Source organism: Lepus europaeus, chromosome X (assembly GCF_033115175.1).
Source record: "Lepus europaeus isolate LE1 chromosome X, mLepTim1.pri, whole genome shotgun sequence".
NCBI lineage: Eukaryota > Metazoa > Chordata > Mammalia > Lagomorpha > Leporidae > Lepus > Lepus europaeus.
In genome coordinates this window covers 57383445-57406970 of record NC_084850.1, presented here as the reverse complement: position 1 = coordinate 57406970, position 23526 = coordinate 57383445, and the positions used below count along the sequence as shown (strand labels likewise).

Here is a 23526-nt window from a genome sequence, read left to right as displayed (position 1 = left end):
ACATTAGCCCTACTACCCACCCCCTTCCCTAATCAGGTATACTTATTTTTACTAAGGAAAAGGTTGACATGTGACTCAAGCTAAAAAGGAGAGAGAAGTTTATTTAAGGAAGGAGTCCTAATGTATTTCTGCTGATTGCTCCTGGTACCCTGGAGGTGTAGAAACAGAGAGAGGAGTTTGAGCCTGGGTTTACTGTGGCATGCATCAAAGAGACTTCCTTTTTCTTTATCATCTACTCTTATCAGATAACTTGTGCATGGGTCACACCAAAGCTATTTAACTGCACAGGAATCTACACTAGACTACGGATCCATCTGTTCTCATGTGGATCAACTGTTAAACAATGTAGTAACAACAGCTGCAGATAATGGGCCATGGGACATATCCAATTTTCCAGCATTTTCCCCCCAGTGGACAATTGCCATCAGGTAGGATCTGCTGGATTGATTAAGCCCTGAGGATTTTTGATTTATCATAGGAGCAGAGATCCAAACAAAAGAAAAAAGAAAACTTCTAGTCAACCACAAGGGTGTTTAGGCTCAAAATACTTTAAGTATTAAAAGAAAGGTATCACAGAGTGATCAAGGGTATATCAAGGGTATATCTGATATGTAATAGATTAAAAAGATGAATAAAGACTGAAATATATATATATAGTGTCTATATTTCTATCTATATAATGATCTTACCTCATGCTGTTAAATGGTGATTATCTATAATTGTTATCTGTACCATTACATTTTTTCATCAATGAGCAAATATGGATTCTATAGTAAGAAATACGTATCAATTATATCTAATTTTAGAAATAATTATCTCAGAGTAAGTGTTTGGTGCAATACTTAAGATGCCATTTGGGACACTCAACCCTAATCAGAGTGCCTGTGTTCAAGTTCTACCAACACTTCTATTAATGTGCACCCTGGGAGGCAGTAGATGATGGCTCAAATACCTGGGTTCCTGCCACGCATGTAGGAGACTCAGATTGAGTACTGGGCTCCTGGCTTTGACCTACCTAGCTCCAACATTTGCAGGCATTTGCAGACTGAACCAGCAGATGGGAGACTTCTCTCTCTCTCTCTCTCTCTCTCTCTCTCTTTCTCTCTCTCTCTAATAAAATAGATAATTTTTTAAAGAACTAAATTTTCTTTATTACCTCAACCCTTTCTTGCTTCAGCCACCTCATGTGTCAATTCAGTTTGTCAAGCTTGGAGTTTTCTTTTGTTGATATATAAGGTCACCAAACAGCTTCCCACTCTCAGATCTCTGCAGGAAAAAAGAAAAAGTCAACATAGAACATGCTAATCTTCAGGCTGTCTTCTCATTTGAATACAGGCCACAAAAGATGGGAAATAATGGGACTGTTATAAAAGTTCTATTTAGTAGATATGTTTGAGGCTTAGAAATTGTGGAAATAGTTAACAGTTGTCTTTCCATAATAAATGCATGCATCCTTCTGCAAGTTTCAAGAAATTTCTCTAGTAATCCTACATACTCTCCCTAAAATTCTTATCACTATGTTTGTTCCTCAAACAAAATGTTTGAGGCATCTGTCTTGATTTGCGTATGCGATGGAGGGGACAGCAGGGGATGGTGGATACTTTAGGTAATTGGTACAGCATGGAGCACAAGAAAAAGGCAGAAGAAAACAACAGTGGAAGCCTCATCCATTTGCTTCCTTTCTCTTTCTTATAGGTACAAATACCCCACCTGCCCAGAGGCTCTTGTATTGCTGAGGTTTGGGGTGAAGATTAAAGCACTGTATATGACACTGCCTGAAATTGCTACTTGGTCACCTAGGATTCAGATTTCAGGTACTAAAACTTGCTATTAGGATTAACCAGCTCACCCGGTAGAGCCAAATAGAAAGATTAGTCAGTACTCATTCGTGCCTCAGTTTCCTTATGTGCAAAATGAGAATGAGTCACTGTGAGAATAAAATGGGATAATGCATGTAAAATAGTACCTAGCACATAATGCTCACATAACAGTACCTATTGTTGTTGTTGTTGTATGGTTCCAGGGCATGATATTAAATGGAAGGGAAAAAATGTAGGGTCATGGAAAAGGAAGGGGATTAAGTAATATCTTAAACAGGAGCCAAATGAGAAAAACAAATTTCATTTGCTATCTCAGAAGCTTACCTGAAATTCATGTGTTCAAAGAAGAAGGCATTTATACCCTTGTGCATGCCTATGGTCAGAATTCACATACTCTTGCACCATTCGCTCAACTGACGGTCCTTTTGAAATAATTTTTATTTGAACTGAAACATAAAATTGCACAGACATACGCAGCACCATGTGATGCTATGATACAACAGACATTGTATAATATCCAACAGGGTTCTTTTTAGCGCCAGGATAAATCATTGCATGAACAACTATTCAGGGCCCAATACTGGGCTATTATGGAAACAGTTGCCAAGTGTAAGATCCCATGGACAAGAGCAATTTTGTTTATAGAGGGAACTTCATGGACTTGATCTAATTATTACAATAATTCTTATTTGCTGAGGAAATGGCATGGGCTGAATGTAGAAAGCTGAGTACATGTCCATAGATTGGAAGAGAGGCCCTGGGGTAAGAATGATTGGAGGGGTGTTCAGGAAGACAAGAGTTGCTGAACAAAATCAGAGAGCATTGAAAGAGCAGCAGACCTTCAAAGGTAGTAAGTCATGTTGTGGCATTACATCCTAGGGTGCAAGGGAGGGATGACAGAGAACAAGGCTGGTTCTGTCAGATCTTCTAGGGCAGCAGATGATGATAAGAAAGGTAGATTAGTTCATCTCTGAGTTGATAGTTAATTGTGACTCAAGGGCGGAACTAGAAGAATGTGGCAAGAGGCCAGGTGAGGAAAGATGGGAGCTGAAGCTCAGATTTATCAATGGAGATTGAATGTAGAATACAGATACAAGAGAAGAATGTATACTTGGAAATAGTTATTTTTTTTAAATAAGCACACATGATGTTCTAATGAAAGATTTTATTTATATGAGTTGCCTTATAACATTATTTAAAACATGAAGTAATAGTTGATTATACATTTAGCTATTTGTTTTTATTGAAAATAATATGATTACACAAAATGAGGACTCTGCCAGAAAGTGGTGTGAGAGGATTATTTGCCCTACAGCCCTGGAACCTGGCAAAGATACTAAACCTTCAGTTGTAACCTCTAAGTCAGCATTAGTCTAGGAAACTCCTGGCGAATCTGGCATAATACAGGACTGGTACAGAATAGAAGCTCAGACATTTAAAATTAGGATTCATATTCTAATACAAGCAATATTTAGGTAACTCAGCCAGTTTCAGGTGCTCCTCTAACTTAGGAGTTCTAGTAGTGTTGACAAGATCTAAGGATAGCAATTGGCTTAAAATAGCCCCACAGAGTCCTATAGATTCTGGAACAAGCAGCATCAGTACATGTAGGCCACAACTATCCTTATGGTCTATGAATTAAAAGCCACTTTGCACTGCCAGTACAGGTTCCTTGCTTAACAACAACTTGCCATTTGCTGGATCTCTCTATGCCCCCTGGGTATCAAAATTCCATCCTGGTACAATCTTCTTCTATGCTGATTAAGGGTTCACTACAAGCTAAAGAGTTAAAGAAGCCATCCAGATATTTTGGGAAGTGACCCAAAAGCAAAACATCAATAATAAAAATCAAGTCAACATACTATATATCAAAGTACCACATCCAAAAGGTCAAGGATATAAAAATTGACCTTTACATTTTATAACAATGCACTGTGTTTAGTCACTGTTTTTAAAAAAATCAGAGAAAACAGAAATCCTTAAACAACAGTTTACACGAACAGAAAGTTTTAAAGAAGTATTTATTCAAAGTTTAACTGAGTACTCAAATATTTGATTATTGCAATTCTGTTAATATATATTTTACTCTTATAACTGCAAAAAACAAGCTAAAATGTTGGAGTAGGTGTAATTTAATCTATTTTCCTAGCACTAGTAAATATGTAGCTGTATCTTAACTAAAAAATTATGCTCAACTACAATGTAAAATGAATAGTTTATCATGTTTAAAAAGTAGAAAGCTTATGCTTAGAGCTTGGATAATTCAATACCCCTAATCTATTATAATATACTCAATTTAGAAGTGTTCACCTCTCTTACTATGTAATCTTGTAAATAATGCAACAAGTTAAGACTGCCCCTGGTTCAAAAGGAAAGCCTGATGAAAACAGATATAAAATACCACTAGGAAATACCAGAATTTTTCAAGGAGAAATCTGAAATCCCAAATCATCATTCACAATTTCTCATTACTTATAATTTGCGATAGATCACCAGTTGCTTGTCAGTTATAGATATGTCTCTCCAAAGATAAGCCTAGGCTGATATACCAACAAAACAATGGGCTATTCCTGAAAGTCACCAGAGGATAACACTTACAGTTACATTTGGTTTCCTGTTCCAGAAGAGTAAGAAAAGATAAGGGAAGGCGGGAAAAACATATTCTTTTACCAACACCATTTAACGATAATTCAGATGGGCCTCAAACCAAGTAGTCCTGTCGATTACATGCATTCTGCTCTCTTGTTTAGGACACAAAGGTTTCCATTTCTCTGAGAGAGCTGCTTTTCCGGCAAGACATACTCTCTCTCTTGCCTTGGAGCCAAGTAATTGGAACCCTAAACACACTGCGGAGCTTCTGTTGGAACCGGTTTCCAACAAAACAATACAGAAAGGGATTAACGCAGCTGTTGGTGAATCCCAGGAGGATGGCAAAAGGAAGTGCCAGGTCAATGACTGCTATAACTTCACAGCTATTAATGACACCCATCCAGGTCAGAGCATCCAGGAAGGTCAGAACATGGAAGGGAAGCCAGCAAATGATGAACGCCAGAACAACAGCAGCTGCCATCTTTAAGACTTGGTCACGGGTTACTCTGTTCTTCCCATAGCTATTGGTCTTCAGTAAGTGTTTTCTGATTCCAAAATAGCATGTTGCTATGAATATTAAAGGGATAATGAAACCAAGGATATTTTTCATTAGGGCTATCCCAGCCGACCACTGGGCATATTTCTCAGGAGGGAAAGCCATAATGCAAGCATTCACTCCTAAGTAGTCAATGGTTCTGACATCTCGGAAATAAAAAGTTGGCAATGAGGACAAACAGGCCATACACCACACAAGGGGAACTATATAAGATGCTTGCCAGGGATTTCTTCTTTGCGACAGAAAGGGGTAGATGACTGATTGGTACCTATCAACACTCATGCAAGTGATAAAAAAAATGCTTGCAAACATGTTCAGGGTCAGAAAAGACCCAAACACTTTGCACATCACAGGTTCAAAGAACCAGTCGTATCTGTGAGAATAATAGGTTGCCCAAAGAGGAAGAGTAGCCAAAAGGAGTAAGTCAGCCACAGCCAGATTGAAGATGTAAATGCTGGAAACCTTTTTAGGACCCTTTTGACAACAAAACAGTGCAACCACAACAGCATTGACAAGAAATCCAATCACAAAAATAAAGTAGTAGAGAATGGGAATTGCATCTAACTGCTTATCTGATGGCTTATATGAGCAGTTCAAGGCAGACTCATTGTTGCCAAAGAAGTTCATGAGTCCCAGATGAAGACTGCCGGTAATGTTTCTGTTGATGGCGGCAAGGGTGAAGTTGTCCTTCATAGTGAAATGTCAGCAGCTTCTAATTCCTACACCTTCTGTGGGGGAAATAAATGGAACTCTTAGAACATACAGAGAGCCTTGGAGATCCTTGAGTCTTTAGAATTTTGAAAGTTTTTCAAAAGCAAATAAAGGCCAGGAGGGGGGGGTTGAATTACAGAAGAAATTCAGAACCATACCTTGTGAAATAAGAATGGATTAAACTTCCTGAAGAAAAAAAAATCCCAGTAGTAGCAAGACGTCAGATATTTCAGCCTCAAGGACTGACAATTCTGAACAAAAATACCTGTTGCCCATCTTTTTTTTTAACCATGTTTTTGTAAGCTTGAAGGCAAATTAGTATTTCAAAAGGTGAGTCAAACAGGAAATGTGTGAAACAAATAAGAAGGAATCCAGAAAAAAGAAAAGTTATTTCAAGAACACGTAAGCACATATATCTCATTCTGTATACCTTCTAGAAATCACACTGCTGTCTGCTATTGCACAGAGAAATGCTTTTCTTAGGTAACTAATTATATACAAATCAGAATAGCTATGGAAAATATAAGTAAAATAGCTATGGAAAAAATAAGTAAGTGTATGAAAGACTGAAAGAATATGTGAAAAAGAACATTGGGATAGGGAATCCTAGTTGGTTTTTATTCACTATAAACCTGTTTGGTTCTCCTATTTTCATTGTTTTTACAATAATAATATAGTTAAAATGTTATAGAATATATGCATATTTCTAAGAGCCCTCTGTTCTACTTTTAATAGAGAATATTAATTTGAGATAGAGATATTTAAGTGTGGTCTATTTAACATAAGAACAACCCAGTTTCAATTTAATTAGGGAAAGAATAAGAAAAAAACCAGGTAAACATGTTTTAGAGACAAGAAGTAGTTTTGATTGAACAACAAGGATTAATCATGATATAGTCTTATAATTTTTCCTTTGCTAACTAAACAGTCATTGCTTTCTAATGTTATGACTCAATATTCAGGTTTTTGAGGTTTTCTACTAGCAACATTACTCTAAAACAAAAAGTTAAAGATTAAGACACTAAGGGAAAGACTACTACTTAAGATGCTTCCAAATACACACAGATAAGGTATCCAATTAAAATGTAACCACCAAAGAACCTCTTAATAACCATCAAAACTATCGTTTCTGTCTAATGCTCATTATTCATATGATCTAACAGATTAACATGAAAGAGTCAGGAGTAAATCCTACTGAATACTTACTGGTTTTTGGAGTTTAAAGCAGTTATCATAAATCAGCTTGCCTAGATCCTAAATGCACCCCTGTAAGAGAAACAGCAGTTAGATAATTTAAGAGTTTTGCAAAAGACAGTGTTAAAACACTGAGAAAAAGGAAAAGTTCATCCATAAAAAGTATTTTCATTTAATGGACGTTCTACTTTCTAAGTGTATATAAATTGTTCAGACTCACCTTAAAAAATCAGCCTGAAGAATGCTTTGAATTCTGTGCCTATTCGTTCCTTTAGACTCTGGGACGTAATAGCACCAGATCTCTGGTTTCCTTCTTATATGTTCGGTCTGTCCACTGGGAGCCTTCAACCTACATAATTCTAGGGCTGACTTATGAACACTTGCCAGCTTTCCAGAGGGGCTTTTTTTTTTTTTTTGGCTGCAAAACATTAATCTGAAATTCTCACTGTCTCCAATCATAACAGCTCATTCAAATAAATCTCAAACAAAAAATGAAGTTTCCACAAATGTGTTAGAGAATTTTTAAGTCAGTGGCTTACTTTAAATGAAAAATGTAATTATTTGCAGAATTTTCTCTTTCTTTTTTCCCTGATATTGTCATTCTTCAAATAAGTTTAGAAGTGGGAACCATCAACATCTTTTACATCAACATCTTTTACAAACTTTATTACTTTTTGAAATTGTTACCCATTTATTAAAGTATGGTCAATCTTTATTTGAAGTCTATAACTTCTAAAGTTTCTCCCTTGCTTTAAGCAGCTTTTGTTGGCTTGTGGCTTGGGGGTTACAGATAGGAAGGATGTAATTCTCATGTGATGGAAAAGAGATATTAACACTTAGTGCCTCTTTCATAGGACTTCGGCAAATTTGTGTTTTAACTACAAAGAGCACAAGCAGAAGGATTGGGTACCTATATGAGCCTAGATCACTGCTGTTGGCACAATGGGGGTGATCAACTTCTCACACCAAGTGCAATAGACAAAATGAGGCCAGACAAGAACAGGTGATGGGAGTAACCATACCAGCTGAAAATAAATGCTATGTGCCAAACACTGTGCTAATTGCTTTAGAGTCCAGTTTATTAATAGAGAGGTAATATAGCATACTGGTAAACACAACGCCTCTGAAATCCAACTACCTGAATTTCCATGTCCAGCTCTACCATTATTTCTATGACCTAGGGCCAAGTTGCGTTCCTTCCTCATATCTCAGTTTTCTTACGTGAGAAATGGGGTTGATATTAATTACCTACATCATCAAGTTATGAAGATTAAATGAACTAATATATTGAACAGGGCTTAAAATTATGCCTGGTACATGGTTAATACTAATATAAGCTATTCATATTACCTTCATTGTACAAATTAGAAAACTGAGGCTCACAGGGTTTAAATAACTTTTCTGAGGTCACATAGGTTTTAAAGCAGGACATTTGAACTCAAATAGAAGTCAACTAATGTCCGAAGAGCTCAGGTTCTTAATCTCTATACTATAGGACATCAGCTGGTCCTTTAATCTTACTTTTTGTCCTGAAAAAAAAAAAAAGATATGTGACATTTACAATCACTGATGTCCATTAATAAACTATTACAAAAGTGCCAAAGAGGGGGACGAGAATTTGAAGGATTGTTATGCAGCAGGAAATATTTTTCTTAATTCTCTTCTAAAAATGGAGACTATAGGAAGGAGAAATGTGTGACAAGATAATTTTCTATACTTAGCACAGAAAATCAGAGAATGCAGAACCCTTAAGCGGATTCCAAATATTTCTGTGGATCACGTTTTTCAGAGAAGCAATAAGAGTGCGCCAATGTATGCTGCAGGTAGAGGAGCAGGGCAAGCTCTGGGGAAGTCAGGCGTTCAGCTGAACAGGGAAGGAGAAGCAAGTGTGGGGCACAGAAGGCAAAATTACAAATGACATGAGCCATACTAAATGACTTTTGAAATTTGTCTGTTTCTCCATTGATACTGAAGTCAATCTCAGAGCACACAGGCGATGACACCAGGAATTAGAGGTTACTATGGCCTGAAAAAGGCAGTAAGATCCAAAGGCCATCATTGCATTTTTTTCTGTACACTAATTTGAACACTGACAAACTGTTCCCGTTTCCATAGGCACCATTTTATTAAATCTCCAAATCTTTGTTTCCTATGCTCTAGACAGGTTCAGGTTGAAGCACTGTCCAAAGGATGGGAAACCAACATTTGGGAAACAAATGAGTGGGCACACGTGTTTGTCGGCAAGAGAGGTGAAATGGGAACTGGTTTCACTCTTTGTTTAAGCCTGGTTTCTCCCTCCATTTCAAATGTTTGTTTTTACCACATACAGGGAAATTTTCCAGGACAGAGCCTCCTGAGTGGTCAAAATGGGTCCCATTCCCACTCTGCTGTATTCCTAGCCCACACTCATGCCCCTTGCAAAGAGCGAGCCAAGAACTGAGTTAGAAGAGAACACACGGCAGGCTCTCTTGCCTCCAGAAGACCTAGCCTTGAACACCCCGGAGGAGCAGGGGACCTTGTGTGGGGCTTTTGTCCTTCATCGCAGTGAAATTCTGATATAAATAAAGTCTAAAGAGGCACACATTTCCTAGAAGATTAAAAGGACATTTACCTTTGTTTCTCCGCAATTTTAGGAGTAAAAATTTTCACAAGTCAAAGAAAAAGGTTATAGTGTCAAGGAAATAAGGGAGAAAAATGAACAGCAATAACATCGACCCCACTTAAAGCAAGACATACAGTATATTATTGATTCAGCAAAGAACTTCCAGTTAAGCCAACAACGTAAATACGCTTGAGAGGCAAATAAATGTCAGTTATGGGAAGCAGTACAGCACAAAAAAATTCACTCTCCTGGGGCCTGGGGGGGTAATTATTCTGCTGAAGATTGACTTTAAAAGCTTTGGGTCATTTGAATAAATTATGTAGCTCTTCAGGACAAGTGCAGCTGGGCTAACAAAATTAAACAAAGGTAAATCACGGTCGATTCTTTTTCTAATGAATACCTATTGTTTCCTGTGAGATTACTTCACAGAAAATGTTAAAGGACCAGGGTCAAAAAAACGTTACTAAGAGGATTTTCTCCTCTGTTAGAAGATACAGGGCTTATAAAAACCTTTGATTCATACCTCTCACCTCCCACCCATAAAAAGATGAGACTCCAAAGAGGAAAACGAATACAAATAATAGATGTCCTGGTAATAGAGATGGGGATTAGAGGTACAGGGCTATGGAATGATTAAATATATGTCCTCCTTTGTAGTCTACATTTACAGACTCATTTTAATTTCTTCCACCCTAGCCATCTCTCTGTTACCATTTCCAATTATTCTAGTCTCAACGTACACACCCACACTCACCATTCACACCCATTCAGCCACAGACAGACTTCACATCAATCTTCCTTCAACTCCCTCAGCCACAGGGACACATTATCTTAATTGCAATGAGACTTTTCCAAACTGGTGGATCCCTGAAAATAGGTTATTTAAGAAGATCACCCATGCTTGATATGTCTTTGCAGATTAATTTTTGTGCCTCTCTTTAGTTTCTAATATAATGAGCACAAGAATGTCAGGATGAAAACAAATGGGAAAAAAAATTAAAGGCTATTCAGAGCTAATAATCACATTGACCATTTTATAGAAAGCAGCCTAAAAATTCAAAAGCATGGGTAATCATTTGCATTGAATTAACTGTCTGTCGTGGCAACACATAGTGATTGAGAGGACTACTTAACAAGGTGGAATTGATGTAGGCAGGCAAACAGGCTCAAATTGATTAGATTTGTGAACTGGAAGACCATGCCTTCACCACGCCCCTGTGTGACCTCATGCCCCTACCTGATGCCTTCACTATGCCCCTGAGTGGCCTCATTCCCCTACCTGGCCACACCTGGGTGCCCACCAGCCAATCAGGTTAATTAACCACTCCCCTTTGGAAATGGGTTAAAAGCCTGGAGCTGGTGTAGCCCAGCCTGATCTTCTTCCCTGGCCTCTTGCCAGGAGGGGGCTTCCTGTTGCCCCATGCCTCCAGGGCGCATGGCCTTCAGGCCATGTGCTCTAGGCTTCCTGGCCCAGATACAGGCCTAGATGCTCTTCCACGTGGCTGGTTCCTGGTGCTCGGTATGAACCCCTATTTATGCTACCCTAGTTTCCAGACTTTCCCCTCTCTCGTACCTGAACTAAAGCCTTAAGTTTCGTAGATACCTCTCACACTAAATAAAAGCCTAAAATGTACCATGCTGCCTCGTTTATCTGTGCCGGTATTTAGAATTCTTCTCTAAATATTAGGCAAGAACCTTCTTGGCCTTATTAATATTGGGGATTTAGTAATAAGCCCATGGTGAAATCATGTGGCACCCCAGATAGCATATCTAGGGAACTTTAAGGGGCCACATTTTTAGTATAGATTTTAGGGGGTCTTCTCCGATTTCAGAATCACTTAACAAGGTAGAATCCAGGTGGTAAGGTCAATGGATGTCTGATTCCAGTATATTCCTGAGACCAGTTGCTGCCAACTGAATCTGGTCCCAAGAAAACAAGAAGGAAGAGTTCAAATTTTCCTTTTCCCAGAAACACTTGCAGGCAATCTCACAGAAGAAGTCCTAGTTTACCAAATAGCATCATCCCAAATACTCTGTAACCCAACTGGTAGAAAAGTTAAAAACTTGAGAACTACCTATTTATTTAGTTTATACTCAAAATGTCAGCTGACCTGCCATTTACCCGTAATGAGATGACCAAATTGCTTAGCTTACCTAAATTATCCAAAATGGCCTATTGATTAAATTGGTCAAACCAAACAGCTCTCTTGGCCATATTTAAACACCAACGTTAGGTGATAGGGATGTTTCCAAGAGATAGTGTTAAATTGTTAAGTGTAGAGCCTGGTTCTCAAGCTTGAGGTCCAGAAACTGAACTAGCTCAGGATACCCAGGCTCTAAGTGATGGTTTTTGCCAACAAAATTCTCAAAAACCTGCTGTGCTACCTTAATTGTTGTTTTTTTTTTAAGACATACTATTTTCCAATGACCATACAGCTTGTGTTCCTTATCTGAAATGCCTTCCCTGTCTTCCATTCAAAATCAAAAAACAGAAGAAATCTAGCTTGGTGACTATGTGATCTTAGCAGCAAAGTTGATAATTAGAAGTATATTTCTTTGCAGCTAAGAAATTTCCAATCAGCGATTATCATTCTAGGAGACTGATGAGTCCCTCATGACATCCTCTCCACCAGTTTGGATGCTCTGAACACAATTTTTCTGGTAACCACCTCATTCTTTTCATATGCTATTTTAGATACTACTATTATTGTTGAAGCTATAGTCAAGTCCCTGCTCCAAGCAGCCTAGGAACCATTCAAGCTCTGCTTTGATTAATTAGACACACTCTGAGTGGAAGGCTGTGGAAAGTAACCCCTCACCACAAGGCAAAATAAACTTCTTTCCAGAACTAGCCTTCAGAAATTCAGAGGAAATATTAACAAATGATAATTTGGCTTTTTTTCTTTAAATATTTTATTTATTTGTTTATTTGCGAGGTAGAGTAACAGACAGTGAGAGGGAGAGACAGAGAGAAAGGTCTTCCTTCCATTGGTTCATTCTTCAAACGGCCACAATGGCCAGAGCTATGCTGATCCGAAGCCAGGAGCCAGGAGCTTCTTCCAGGTCTCGCATGTAGGTGCAGGGGCGCAAGCATTTGGGCCATCTTCTACTGCTTTCCCAGGCCGTAGCAGAGAGCTGAACTGGAAGAGGAGCAGCTGGGACTAGCACTGGTGCCCATATGGGATGCCGGCACCACCGCAGGTAGAGGATTAACCTATTGTGCCATGACACTGACCCCTTGGCTTTGTTTAAAGGGGTCAGGTACCCCAACCTCTTCTTCAGACTTCTAAAAGGATAGTAGAAAAACAAAAGTTGTAGAACTTTGGGTATTTTTGTCCTTAAGGAGTACAAAATGACTTAGAAGACAGAAAGAATACAGAAAGTTTGGAGTGGGGTTCTATATGGATCTTGGACTTGATTTTTGTTTTTTGTTTGGTTTTCTTTTGCTATTCATTGCAGATATTCTTTTTCCTTTTTTACTTTTACTTTTTTTATTTATACAAAGGGAGCAAATATCATGTATTTGATACATAGAGTTATAAGAGCATAATGATACTACCCTCCCAATAACAAGGAATTCTGGGATTGCCGAGACTGATATTTTAGATATTTATCCTACAGACACTTGGATTCTTGGCTTTCAATAAGGAAAATCTATAACTGAAGGTAGAGTTTTTATAGTAAATAATTTGCAATGTATCCAAAAAGAAAAATAGCCTATGTTTGGATATCTAGAAGTTGATAGTGTTCTTCAAAATCATTGCATATTGTTTCAGTATTAACATGTTTATTTTACATTGGTTCTGTTTTACATTGAAACTATTTTCTTGGCCGGCGCCGTGGCTTAACAGGCTAATCCTCCACCTTGCGGTGCTGGCATACCGGGTTCTAGTCCCGGTTGGGGCGCCGGATTCTATCCCGGTTGCCCCTCTTCCAGGCCAGCTCTCTGCTATGGCCCGGGAGTGCAGTGGAGGATGGCCCAGGTCCTTGAGCCCTGCACCCACATGGGAGACCAGGAGAAGCACCTGGCTCCTGCCTTCAGATCAGCGAGATGCACCGACTGCAGCAGCCATTGGAGGGTGAACCAACGGCAAAAAGGAAGACCTTTCTCTCTGTCTCTCTCTCTCTCACTATCTACTCTGCCTGTCCAAAAAAAAAAAAAAAAAAGAAACTATTTTGTTTACACTGAGATAATTTGCATACTGTATTATTCATCATTTTGTCACTCAACAGCATATTTTGCAGATTGCTCCATGGCAGTCCATAAGGGGGCTCTGTTTTATTTTTCTTATCACTTCTAGAATTTCTTTGAATCAGTGAATCATGCAATTCATTGGTTTTTAGTCTATTCACAAAGTTGTGCAACTATCACCAATAAAGAATTCCAAAACATTTTCATCACCTCTAAAATAAACCTGATATCTATTAGTACTCACTCTGCCCTCCCCTTCCCCAAGCCTCTATTCTCTTTTACATTCAGCAAATGCATTATAACGGAGAAATTCCAGAGGACATTGTCTAAGGAAACAATAACAAATCAACACATGAATGAGTGACCCTTAAGAGCATCATGGCATTACTATTTTCATTGTGCTTCAGTTATTTGCAGTGGCAGGAATCCATGATCCCACAGATGACAGAAAACTAAACACTCATTCAGAGAACAGTTGGCACTATTATCATACACCCACTTACCCATAACTGTACATTCTTATGAGTTATTTGTACTAAACTCCCAGTCAGAAAGTTTCTTTGGTATTAATGCAAAAAATAAAAGTCACGTAAATAGCCTCTGGAGTTGATTCCATTTGAAGGTCCCTAAAGCTTACGTGAAGAGAAGACACTTTTCATTTCCTGAGAGTCATGTCTAGGGTTTTGTTAGGGAGGTGCTGACATCAAAGAACATGAATAGTGTTACAGGAGAATCAAATACTGCAGCATATTTATTTATTTATTTCATAAATGTGAATTTACAAAGTGCAACTTTTGTATTGTTGTGGCTTCCCCCCCCCCAACCTCCCTCCCTCCCGTGGCCCTCCCCTCTCCCACTCCCTCTCCCATGCTGCCCTTCATTGAGTTTCATTTTCAATTACCTTCATATACTGAAGATCAACTTAGTATATACTAAGCAAGGATTTCAACAGGCTGCACTCTCACAACCGCACAAGGTATAGGGTATTGTTCGACTAGTAGTGTTTTTAAGTTTCATAGTAAAACACATTAAGGACAGAGATCCTACGTGGGGAGCATGTACCCAGTGACTCCCGTTGTTGATTTAACAATTGGCACTCTTATTTATGACATCAGCAATCACCTGAGACTCTTGCTATGAGCTGTCTAGGCTATGGAAGCCCCTTGAGTTCACCGACTCTGAACTTGTTTAGTCAAGGCCGTGTCACAGTGGAGGTTCCTTCCTCCCTTCAGAGAAAGGCGCCTCTCTCCTTGATGGCCTGTTCCTTCTGCTGGGGTCTTGTTCACCAGGATCTTTCATTTAGATTGTTTTTCACTGCAGCACATTTAACATGTACTTTGCAACAATGCTACAGGACATTTATCATCCCCGTCTTCTAAATGGGGAGACTAAAGCACAAAGAGATGAAATAACTTGCCCAATGTCAAACAGTTGGTAAATTATTGAACTGAGGCTCAAACTCCGGGCATTATTTCCACTACACGCTTGTGGTAAATAAGAACGCACAATGAATTAATTTCCCCAATATAAAACAGATTTCAAAGTATTCTAGGAGTCCCTGGGTGAGAGTCAACCAGAAAAAATGTTCCAAAGGTTAGCAAGACAGTTCAGCAAATGAGAAGGAATATTTTATTTACTGACCGGGAACTAAAAAAGAAAAAAAAATGCTCACAGCTAAGATGAAGCCAAAAAGTTAAAAAGTGGTTAAAATGCAGCAGTTTACATATTTGTTTAAAAGAGGGTACTTCAGAAAGTACATGAAAAGTGTACATGACATCCAAGTCTATTTGGTGAAGGCTGACCATGTACCAGGCACTGGACCAGGCACTGAGAATACAGAGGTACAGAGGTTAACAAATCTTGCCCTCCTGTCTCCAGGAAATTACAGTCTAATTTACTTAGAAGAATACATTTTTATAACAATTTCCCTCTCTTTTCAGCTTTGAAAATACTAGAAAGCCTTAGGAGAGTTCTTAAGGAGATAAATAAGGAAAAGACCTGAGGTCCAACTGTTCTTGAAATGCTTTCTACTAGAAGATGGGAATGGAAGCAAAACCTTTCACATCTCACTATAGAGTGGTGGCTGCTGAGAGTCAGGCTGGCAAAACAGCGCCATTTATCACTGGCACAGCTTGCTCTCTCGCTCTCACTCTCTTTCAACAATCCATCTTTGCATCTTAACCACATTACTGTTTTTGTAACATGTGTTGAACAAACTGAAATGACAAATATAATTTTCCACATGTTATATATTCAAAATGATAGGCATGCCATGGTCATCATTGGCTTCTCGGATTAGAGGGTTCAAATGCTTAAACAACATATGGATCACGTGGACATATCAAGGTCTTGATGTGCCTCATTGTCACAGAGGGTAACCTAAAAGGAATAGAGCAATCGTGCTACAGATTTATAGGAATGTAGGGTATGTTAACAATCTAAATGACCTTAGAGATCCAACTGTTTCTGACTCTACATACAGAGACTAAAAAGTAAATTGAATAAGGTGGTTTTCATCAGTTACACCAAATACACTGTAGAAGATTTTGAATGCATCATCCTATGTGTACCCACATTTAGTCATATAACACAATAACTAAGAACACAAGCCCTGGAGCAAGACAAACCTAGGTTTCATTCCTATTCTAGGATCTACTTTGCTGGGAGACCTTGGAAAAGTTACTTCAGATCTCTGATTTCCAGATTCCTCAAAGAGGTCGCAGTAAGCATTAAATAAGAAAATGAATGTAAAGCATTTAGTGCCCGGAATATAGTGCAGCCAATCAATAGTGCCACCTGATTAAATCACCATTATTATAAACAACTCAAAAGCAAGAAAGGCAAATAAATCAGTCATGCATCACATTATTCTGCTTCATCACTTTGATTCAAAACAAAGTAAATGCAGTTTTGAATAATATATTAGCAGCATAAATAAAATATTTTCTGGCAGTCAAATGGTTCATGTTCACATTTCTGAAAATGTAAAATAAGAAAAATAACAGGTAGTTGTGAGGATTGTGTAAAAAAACACATATGCAGAAAACATAGATTAGATACCAAGTAAGTAGTAGCATTTATGTGCATTGTTGCTAATTGTGGCTTCTGGTGTTATTATGATGATATTTTAAGTTAACAAAAACAACATACAGTTAAATAGCATCAATATTATTAATAATTATCTAAAATTTTCTAGGTTACTATTTTGCCCAAGGTCTTTGGCTTCTAAACAAGGAATTGAACTAAAATGTGGCCTAGTAAAGATAAACGAAGAATTTAGAAAGACAAAGTCGATACAGACAATACATAAATAAATAAACACCAGATCCTGTCACTCCTCTGTTAAAAGTCCCCAGTGTCTATTCCACTCAATATGGCTCACAAGGCTCTATATGACATAATCTCTTGGTTCCCCTCTCCTCACCCTGCCTTACCACACAAACCACACCACCACAACCACTCTTGACGCATCATCTCTCAATCTCTATTTCCTGGCCATTTGGCTACAGGCACACAGGCATCCATGGCATGCCTCTTATTTCCCAGGCACACTGTGCCTTCAAGGCCTGCACAAATGCTATCCCCATTGCATGAAATATACTTTTCCCAGATAGCCACATGGCCTTTTCTCTCACTTTAGATCTGTGCTTGAATATCATCTTATTAATGAGGATTTCTATTCCTCTCTAACTAGAACACCACCCATATTCTGCAATATCTTTCATCAAAGTGTTTGTCATCACTTGACATAGTATATACATACATACACAAATATGCACAATCATATTTTGTTCACTGACATTACTGTCATAGAAAATGAGCTCTACTAAAAGAATTTTGCCTCTTTGGTCACTGTTTTATCATTAGGTCCCACAGCCAAATCTGACACAAAATATGAGCTCAATTAATATTTGTTGAATGAGTGATTGTCACCTTACAAAAAATTGACCTTTAATTGAAGAGCATTTAATTAGGTTGTAACAAAGCACTATACGGAAGATTTTCATATCAGATATACCTACATTTTTGACAATGTTCCATTTAAAACTTTACCCCAAATGTAGATTTTTGAAGGTAGTATGAAGCCAAAATTATTCTCCTATTTGCTTACATTGTTATTGTTGTTCTTTGGTTCAAAATAATGCCACCTGTTATGACAAACATTTGTCATCATTGGCCCTTGATATATTAACATTTCAAAGTCTATTTAAAGTCATGTAATGAAATGCAATCTAAAGCTCTCTTTTGCTAAATAAATTCATCAGCTGTGGAACACAGTTTTATTTGTACTATTTGAATTTCAGAAGAGTACATACAAAGCACAATATTAAAACTGGATTTTAATTATTCAACTACTAATAAAAGAATTAAATCCTGTGAAAGTTGATGCTACCAAAATGAAATCACTCTTGTCAGACTCAGATAAAATTAGAGTCAGGAAGTTATGAAGGGGGATGGCTCATGACTGCCTGTATGAGATAAGTACTTTCTCAAGGACTTCCTAAAAGACCAAAAGAGATTTCTTCTCATTCACACACACACACTCCATGCTTTGCACGCTTCACACATATGCACAGATTTGTGTAACAAAGTTTAACATTCTGCAAGCCTGTGATAATTCAGACAATAAGCTTTCAACAAAACAACTGCCCAGCAAATGGCACCACCACCAATGAGCCTGTGCCAATTACTGCCTCAGGTCTCCATCATCAATGAAATTTATATCCAAGTAGCTCTTGTGAATTTCTCCCTTTTTGCCTTTTAAAACTTCCCCTTGCCTTGATCTCCTTGAATATAGCCATAATTTACAATGACAATCATAATTCCATTGCAATGCTCTGTGATTCTCAATAAATATCATTATTTTTAACGATTCTCTAATTGATACTTAGATTGACAAACCTTGTATTATGAACTGCTTGCCAAAATCTCTAATTGTTCATACTAAGGAAAACTGCTTAATGTCTCTGCCCCAAGCCAGAATATAACCAAATAATTGCTAAGCTATAATTTCTATCTATTCATTTGATGCTGATTAGAAAAGCCAAGGACTTCCATCAATTCACTTATTCACTCATTCTAAAAACATTTCTTGGGCATCTATTTATATGCGTTAAATCTGCCAATCTCTGGGGTGTAATGCAAAAATGACCAAGAATGTCACACCCTTTAGAAAAGAAAGTCTAACTCAATGGAGGGAGATGAATACAAATATCGATTGATGTCAACCATGCATGCAAAGTGGGAAAGGAACGTTAGCTCTATTAGAAAAAGGTTTCAGAGGTGGAGTAATTTCAAGCCAAGTCATGAAAGATATATGCGATATCATTCAGGCAAAACTAGGAAGAAAGAAATTTAAGCAGAAGGTTGGGAAAGTGGGAAGCACAAACAGATGGACTTTTGAAGAAATGAGAAGGCATTTGGTGGGGGGCAGGGATGGGATCACTGTTTCTCAAGTTGAGATCTGTTTATTAAGTGCTTTGAAATAATTTTGCTTCTTTTTTCATAAAGATTTAATTTATTTATTTGAAAGACAGAGTTACCGAGAGAGGCAGAGCCAGAGAGAGAGAGAGAGAGAGAGAGAGAGAGGTCTTCCATCTGCTGGTTCACTCCCCAAATGACTGCAATGGCCAGAGCTGAGCTGATCCAAAGCCAGGAGCCAGGAGCTTCTTCCAGGTCTCCTATGCTGGTACAGGAGCCCAAGGATTTGAGCCATCTTCCACTGCTTTCACAGGACATAGCAGAGAGCTGGATCAGAAGTGGAGCAGCCAGGACGAAAACCAGAGCCAATATGAGATGCCAGTGCTGCAGGCTGTGGCTTTAACCCGCTGTGCCACAGCGCCGGCCCCCATTTTGCTTCTTAAAAACTCCAATTCCTGAAGCCACTGCCAGAGGACAAGGGACACAGCTCAAGAGTCTAAAGATTTCAATGAGCTGATGACATGATTCTGATGCACACTAAATTTAAGAACCAGGTACATGTTAGGAGTGATGGTTAGAGGAGATAGGAGAAGGGGGAGCAGAGAACAAAATGTTCAAAAATATAGAAGGTTTCGTCAACAAGCTCATGGAATGCATATTATGAAAATGCTATGTGTGGATTTCAAAATCTTTTGCAACAAAATAAACATCTAATTTCACTTTCTACAATTTGTAAGTACCCTCATAGATGGAAGCATTATTTTAAATGGACTTTATAACCCTACAATAGAGCATAGAATTAATTCACTCACAATAGGGGAGGTTTTAGGCAGAAAATTAGAATCATTCAGTCCTCTTTAAAAAGAAATGATCATTGACATTGTGGTTTATTGGGTAAAGCCACCACCCGTGGATGCAAGCATCCCATATGGCCACCAGTTTGAGACCCAGCTGCTCCATTTTCAAACTAGCTTCCTGCTAATGGCCAGGGAAAAGCAGCGGAGGATGGTCCAAGTTTTGGGGCCCCTGTCTCCCACGTGGGAGACCCAGATAAAGCTCCTGGCTCCGGACTTGGGCTTCTCCCAGCCCTGACCATTGCTGCCATCTGGGGAGTGAACCAGCTAAAAGAAAATCTCTGTCTCTCCCTCTTTCTGTGTGTGTGACTCTGAATTTCAAATAAATAAATAAATATTTTTTAAAAAACTATAAAAAGAAATGGTCTCCCATGCGGGTGCAGGGCCCAAGGACTTGGGCCATCCTCCACTGCCTTCCTGGGCCATAGCAGAGAGCTGGCCTGGAAGAGGGGCAACCGGGATAGAATCCGTCGCCCCAACCGAGACTAGAACCTGTGTGCCAGTGCCGCAAGGCGGAGGATTAGCCTGTTAAGCCACGGCGCCGGCCTCATCATGGTCCTACATATGTCAAATCTCCTGTACTCCGTCCTATTGTTCATACAGCCTCTTTTGTACTTTTGCACATTAAAATTTTTTACTAAAAATATGAGAGACAATTCATAAAATAGTAAGTAATAATAACAGATGTTATTTGTTATGGCAGTTCCATTAGGTGTTTTGTTTTGTTTTTGTTTGTTTGTTTGTTTGTTTGTTTTGTTGGTTTTTTTTGGCAATCTTAGGGACATGAAAAACTATCTTACACAGCAGGCATTCAGGACACAAGTTTTTATTTGAGATACTAAATTAGCACATCTATAAGGTGTAACAGCTGGAATTTAAAACTTTGTTTGGACTCAAAGCCCATGGTCTAATAAGTGAAAAGTATAAATAAAAACAAAAAAAAAGTGTTCATACTGCCTGATAAGTAAATGCCAATTAAAACAAGTTTTTATTTTCAATTTTAGGCTTAATACAATACACAAAAATTACACCCTGAACTGATGAGATGTTCTTAATCAACGGTGAAATTAACTACTAAAAGGTGATGTGACCACACTTAGTAAAACTCCATTTTGTCACTCTGAGTAATTTATCACAGAGAAATAATTCAACAGAAACAAAATTATATACATGAAGAAGACAACTGAGGCATAATAATAATAATTGGAAGATTTTAAGTTTTAATAAGACACTGCTATTCTAATATGTATAGAAAAAACACGTTAGAAAGCTATGGTGGAAGTGGGGAAATGTTTAATAATTTAGTTATACTACCATAACTTAAAATTGGTTGCACAATGTGGCCACCTGATAAAATAATACTAAATCACGTTGTATATCTCACAATTTAGACCAAGAGGAATTCTAGATGAATCAAAAATTAAAACATTAAAATATAAACACAGTAAGGAAAGACCTTCCTAAGAATAAACCCAGAAGTTATCAAAATGCTAATAATTATTAAGATATTTATTTCTTCATTTGAAAGGCAGAGTGAAAGAGAGAAGGAGAGACAGTGAGGAGGTATTTCATCTGCTGGTTCTATCCTCAAATGCCTGTAACACCTGAGATTGTGCCAGGCCAAAGCCAGGAGCCAGGAACTCCATCTAGGTCTCCCATATGGATGGCAAAAACTCAAGTACTTGGACCATCACCTGCTGCCTCCTACAAAGATTAGCAGGAGGCTGGGTCAAAAGCAAAGGAGTCTTAACTAGAACCAGACACTTGATATGGGATGTGGACATACCAGGCTTAACCTACTGTGCCACAACACTCATCCCAAGACTAAAAAATTTAACTACCCATACATTTTTGAAATTCTCGATGCTAAGAAAATACAAAAGTACTTCAAAAAGTCCACAGAAAATGAAATTAAAAAGGTTAAAGATGGCTGTTGGGGTGCAACAGGGTAAGCCACCACTCGAGATTCCCACATCCAATATCAGAATGCCTGGTTTGTGGCCTAGCTACCGGACTTCCTATCCAGCTTCCTGCTAATGCATACCCTTGGAGGAGGAAGATGACAGTTCAGGTAATTGAGTCCCTAAAATCCATGTGGGAGTCCTGGATGGAGTTCTTGGCTCCTGACGTCAGCCTGACTCAGCCCTACCTGCTGCAGGCATTTGGGAAATGAACCAGCAGATGGAAGATCGATCTTTCTCTCTTTCTCTTTCTTTCTCGCTCCAAAAAAAAAAAAAAAAAAAAACAACTAAACTTTTCTAAAAATATGCTTGCTTAGGTGCAAAATACATTGAAATCCATGAATCCATGCATATGAGTGGTCTTCAAAAACTTCATGAAAATGGATATTATGAAAACAATGTATGGATTCAAAAATGTTTACACCGTCATTTTGTAATGTTATCGTGCTGCTAAAATTCAAAAGAGGAGGGACAGGCACTATGACATAATGTGTAAAGCCTCTTCCTGTGGCACCAACATCTCATATGGGTGCCAGTTCAAGTCCCAGCTGTTCCACTTCTGATCCAGCTCTCCGCTGAATGAGACTGGGAATGCAGTAGAGGAAGGTACAAATATCTGAGCCTCTGCACCCACATGGGAGACCAGAAAAAGCTCCTAGCTCCTGGCTTCGGATCAGCCCAGCTCCAGGCTTTGCAGCCATTTGGGGAGTGAACCAGTGGAGGGAAGAGCTCTCTCTCTCTAATTCTGCCTTTCAAATAAATAAATCTTTAAAATTTCAAGTAAGGGAGTAGATGATGGCCTACAAGTAAAAATGTTCATATCACAAATCAAAATACCTGGACATACCAACTCCAGCTCCTAGCTTAGCTCCCTGATAATGCATACCCTGAGAGGCAGCGGTAATGGTTCAAGTAGCTGGATTCCTGTCACCTACATGGGAGACCTGGATTGTTTTCCCAGCCACCAGCATTCACTCCAGCACAACTCCAGCTGTTGTGGGCATCCGGAAAATGAACTAGCAGATGAAAGTGTTCTTTCTCTCCCTCTCCCCTCTCTCTCTGTTCCTCCTCACAAATACATAAAAGTTTTTATAGAAAGTCAAACAGAGGAGAAAAATGAAAATATGTAATATATACAGCAAAGAACTCATTTCTATAACATATAAAGAGCATCTATAAATTAATAAGAAAAAAATCAATAGAAACATGGCAGGGGGGCCAGCGCTGTAACCCAGCGGGTTAAAGCCCTGGCCTGAAGTGCCAGCATCCCATATGGGTGCAGGTTCTTGTCCCGGCTGCTCCTCTTCCAATGCAGCTCTCTGCTATGGCCTGGGAAAGCAGTAGAAGATGACCCAAGTCCTTGGGCCCCTGCACCCATGTGGGAGACCCAGAAGAAGTTCCTGGCTCCTGGCTTCAGATCGGCGCAGCTCCGGCCGTTGTGGCCATCTGGGGAGTGAACCAGAGGATGGAAGACCTCTCTCTCTGCCTCTACCTCTCTCTGTAACTCTGTCATTCAAATAAATAAAATAGATCTTTTAAAAAAAAAAAAAAGAAAGGAACATGAGGGAAAGAAATGAACAGAGAATTAACAGAAAAGGAAAAACTAAATGGCAATTAAACAGACCT

The 23526-nt window shown here is 38.6% G+C and overlaps 1 protein-coding gene across 1 annotated transcript; it reads right to left on the bottom strand.

Moving 5' to 3' along the window:
* Positions 1-4566: 4566 nt before the first annotated feature.
* AGTR2 (angiotensin II receptor type 2) lies at positions 4567-5658 on the bottom strand. Its single transcript, XM_062182876.1, has one exon. The coding sequence runs from the start codon at positions 5656-5658 to the stop codon at positions 4567-4569; it is 1092 nt and encodes a 363-aa protein (XP_062038860.1).
* Positions 5659-23526: the final 17868 nt, after the last annotated feature.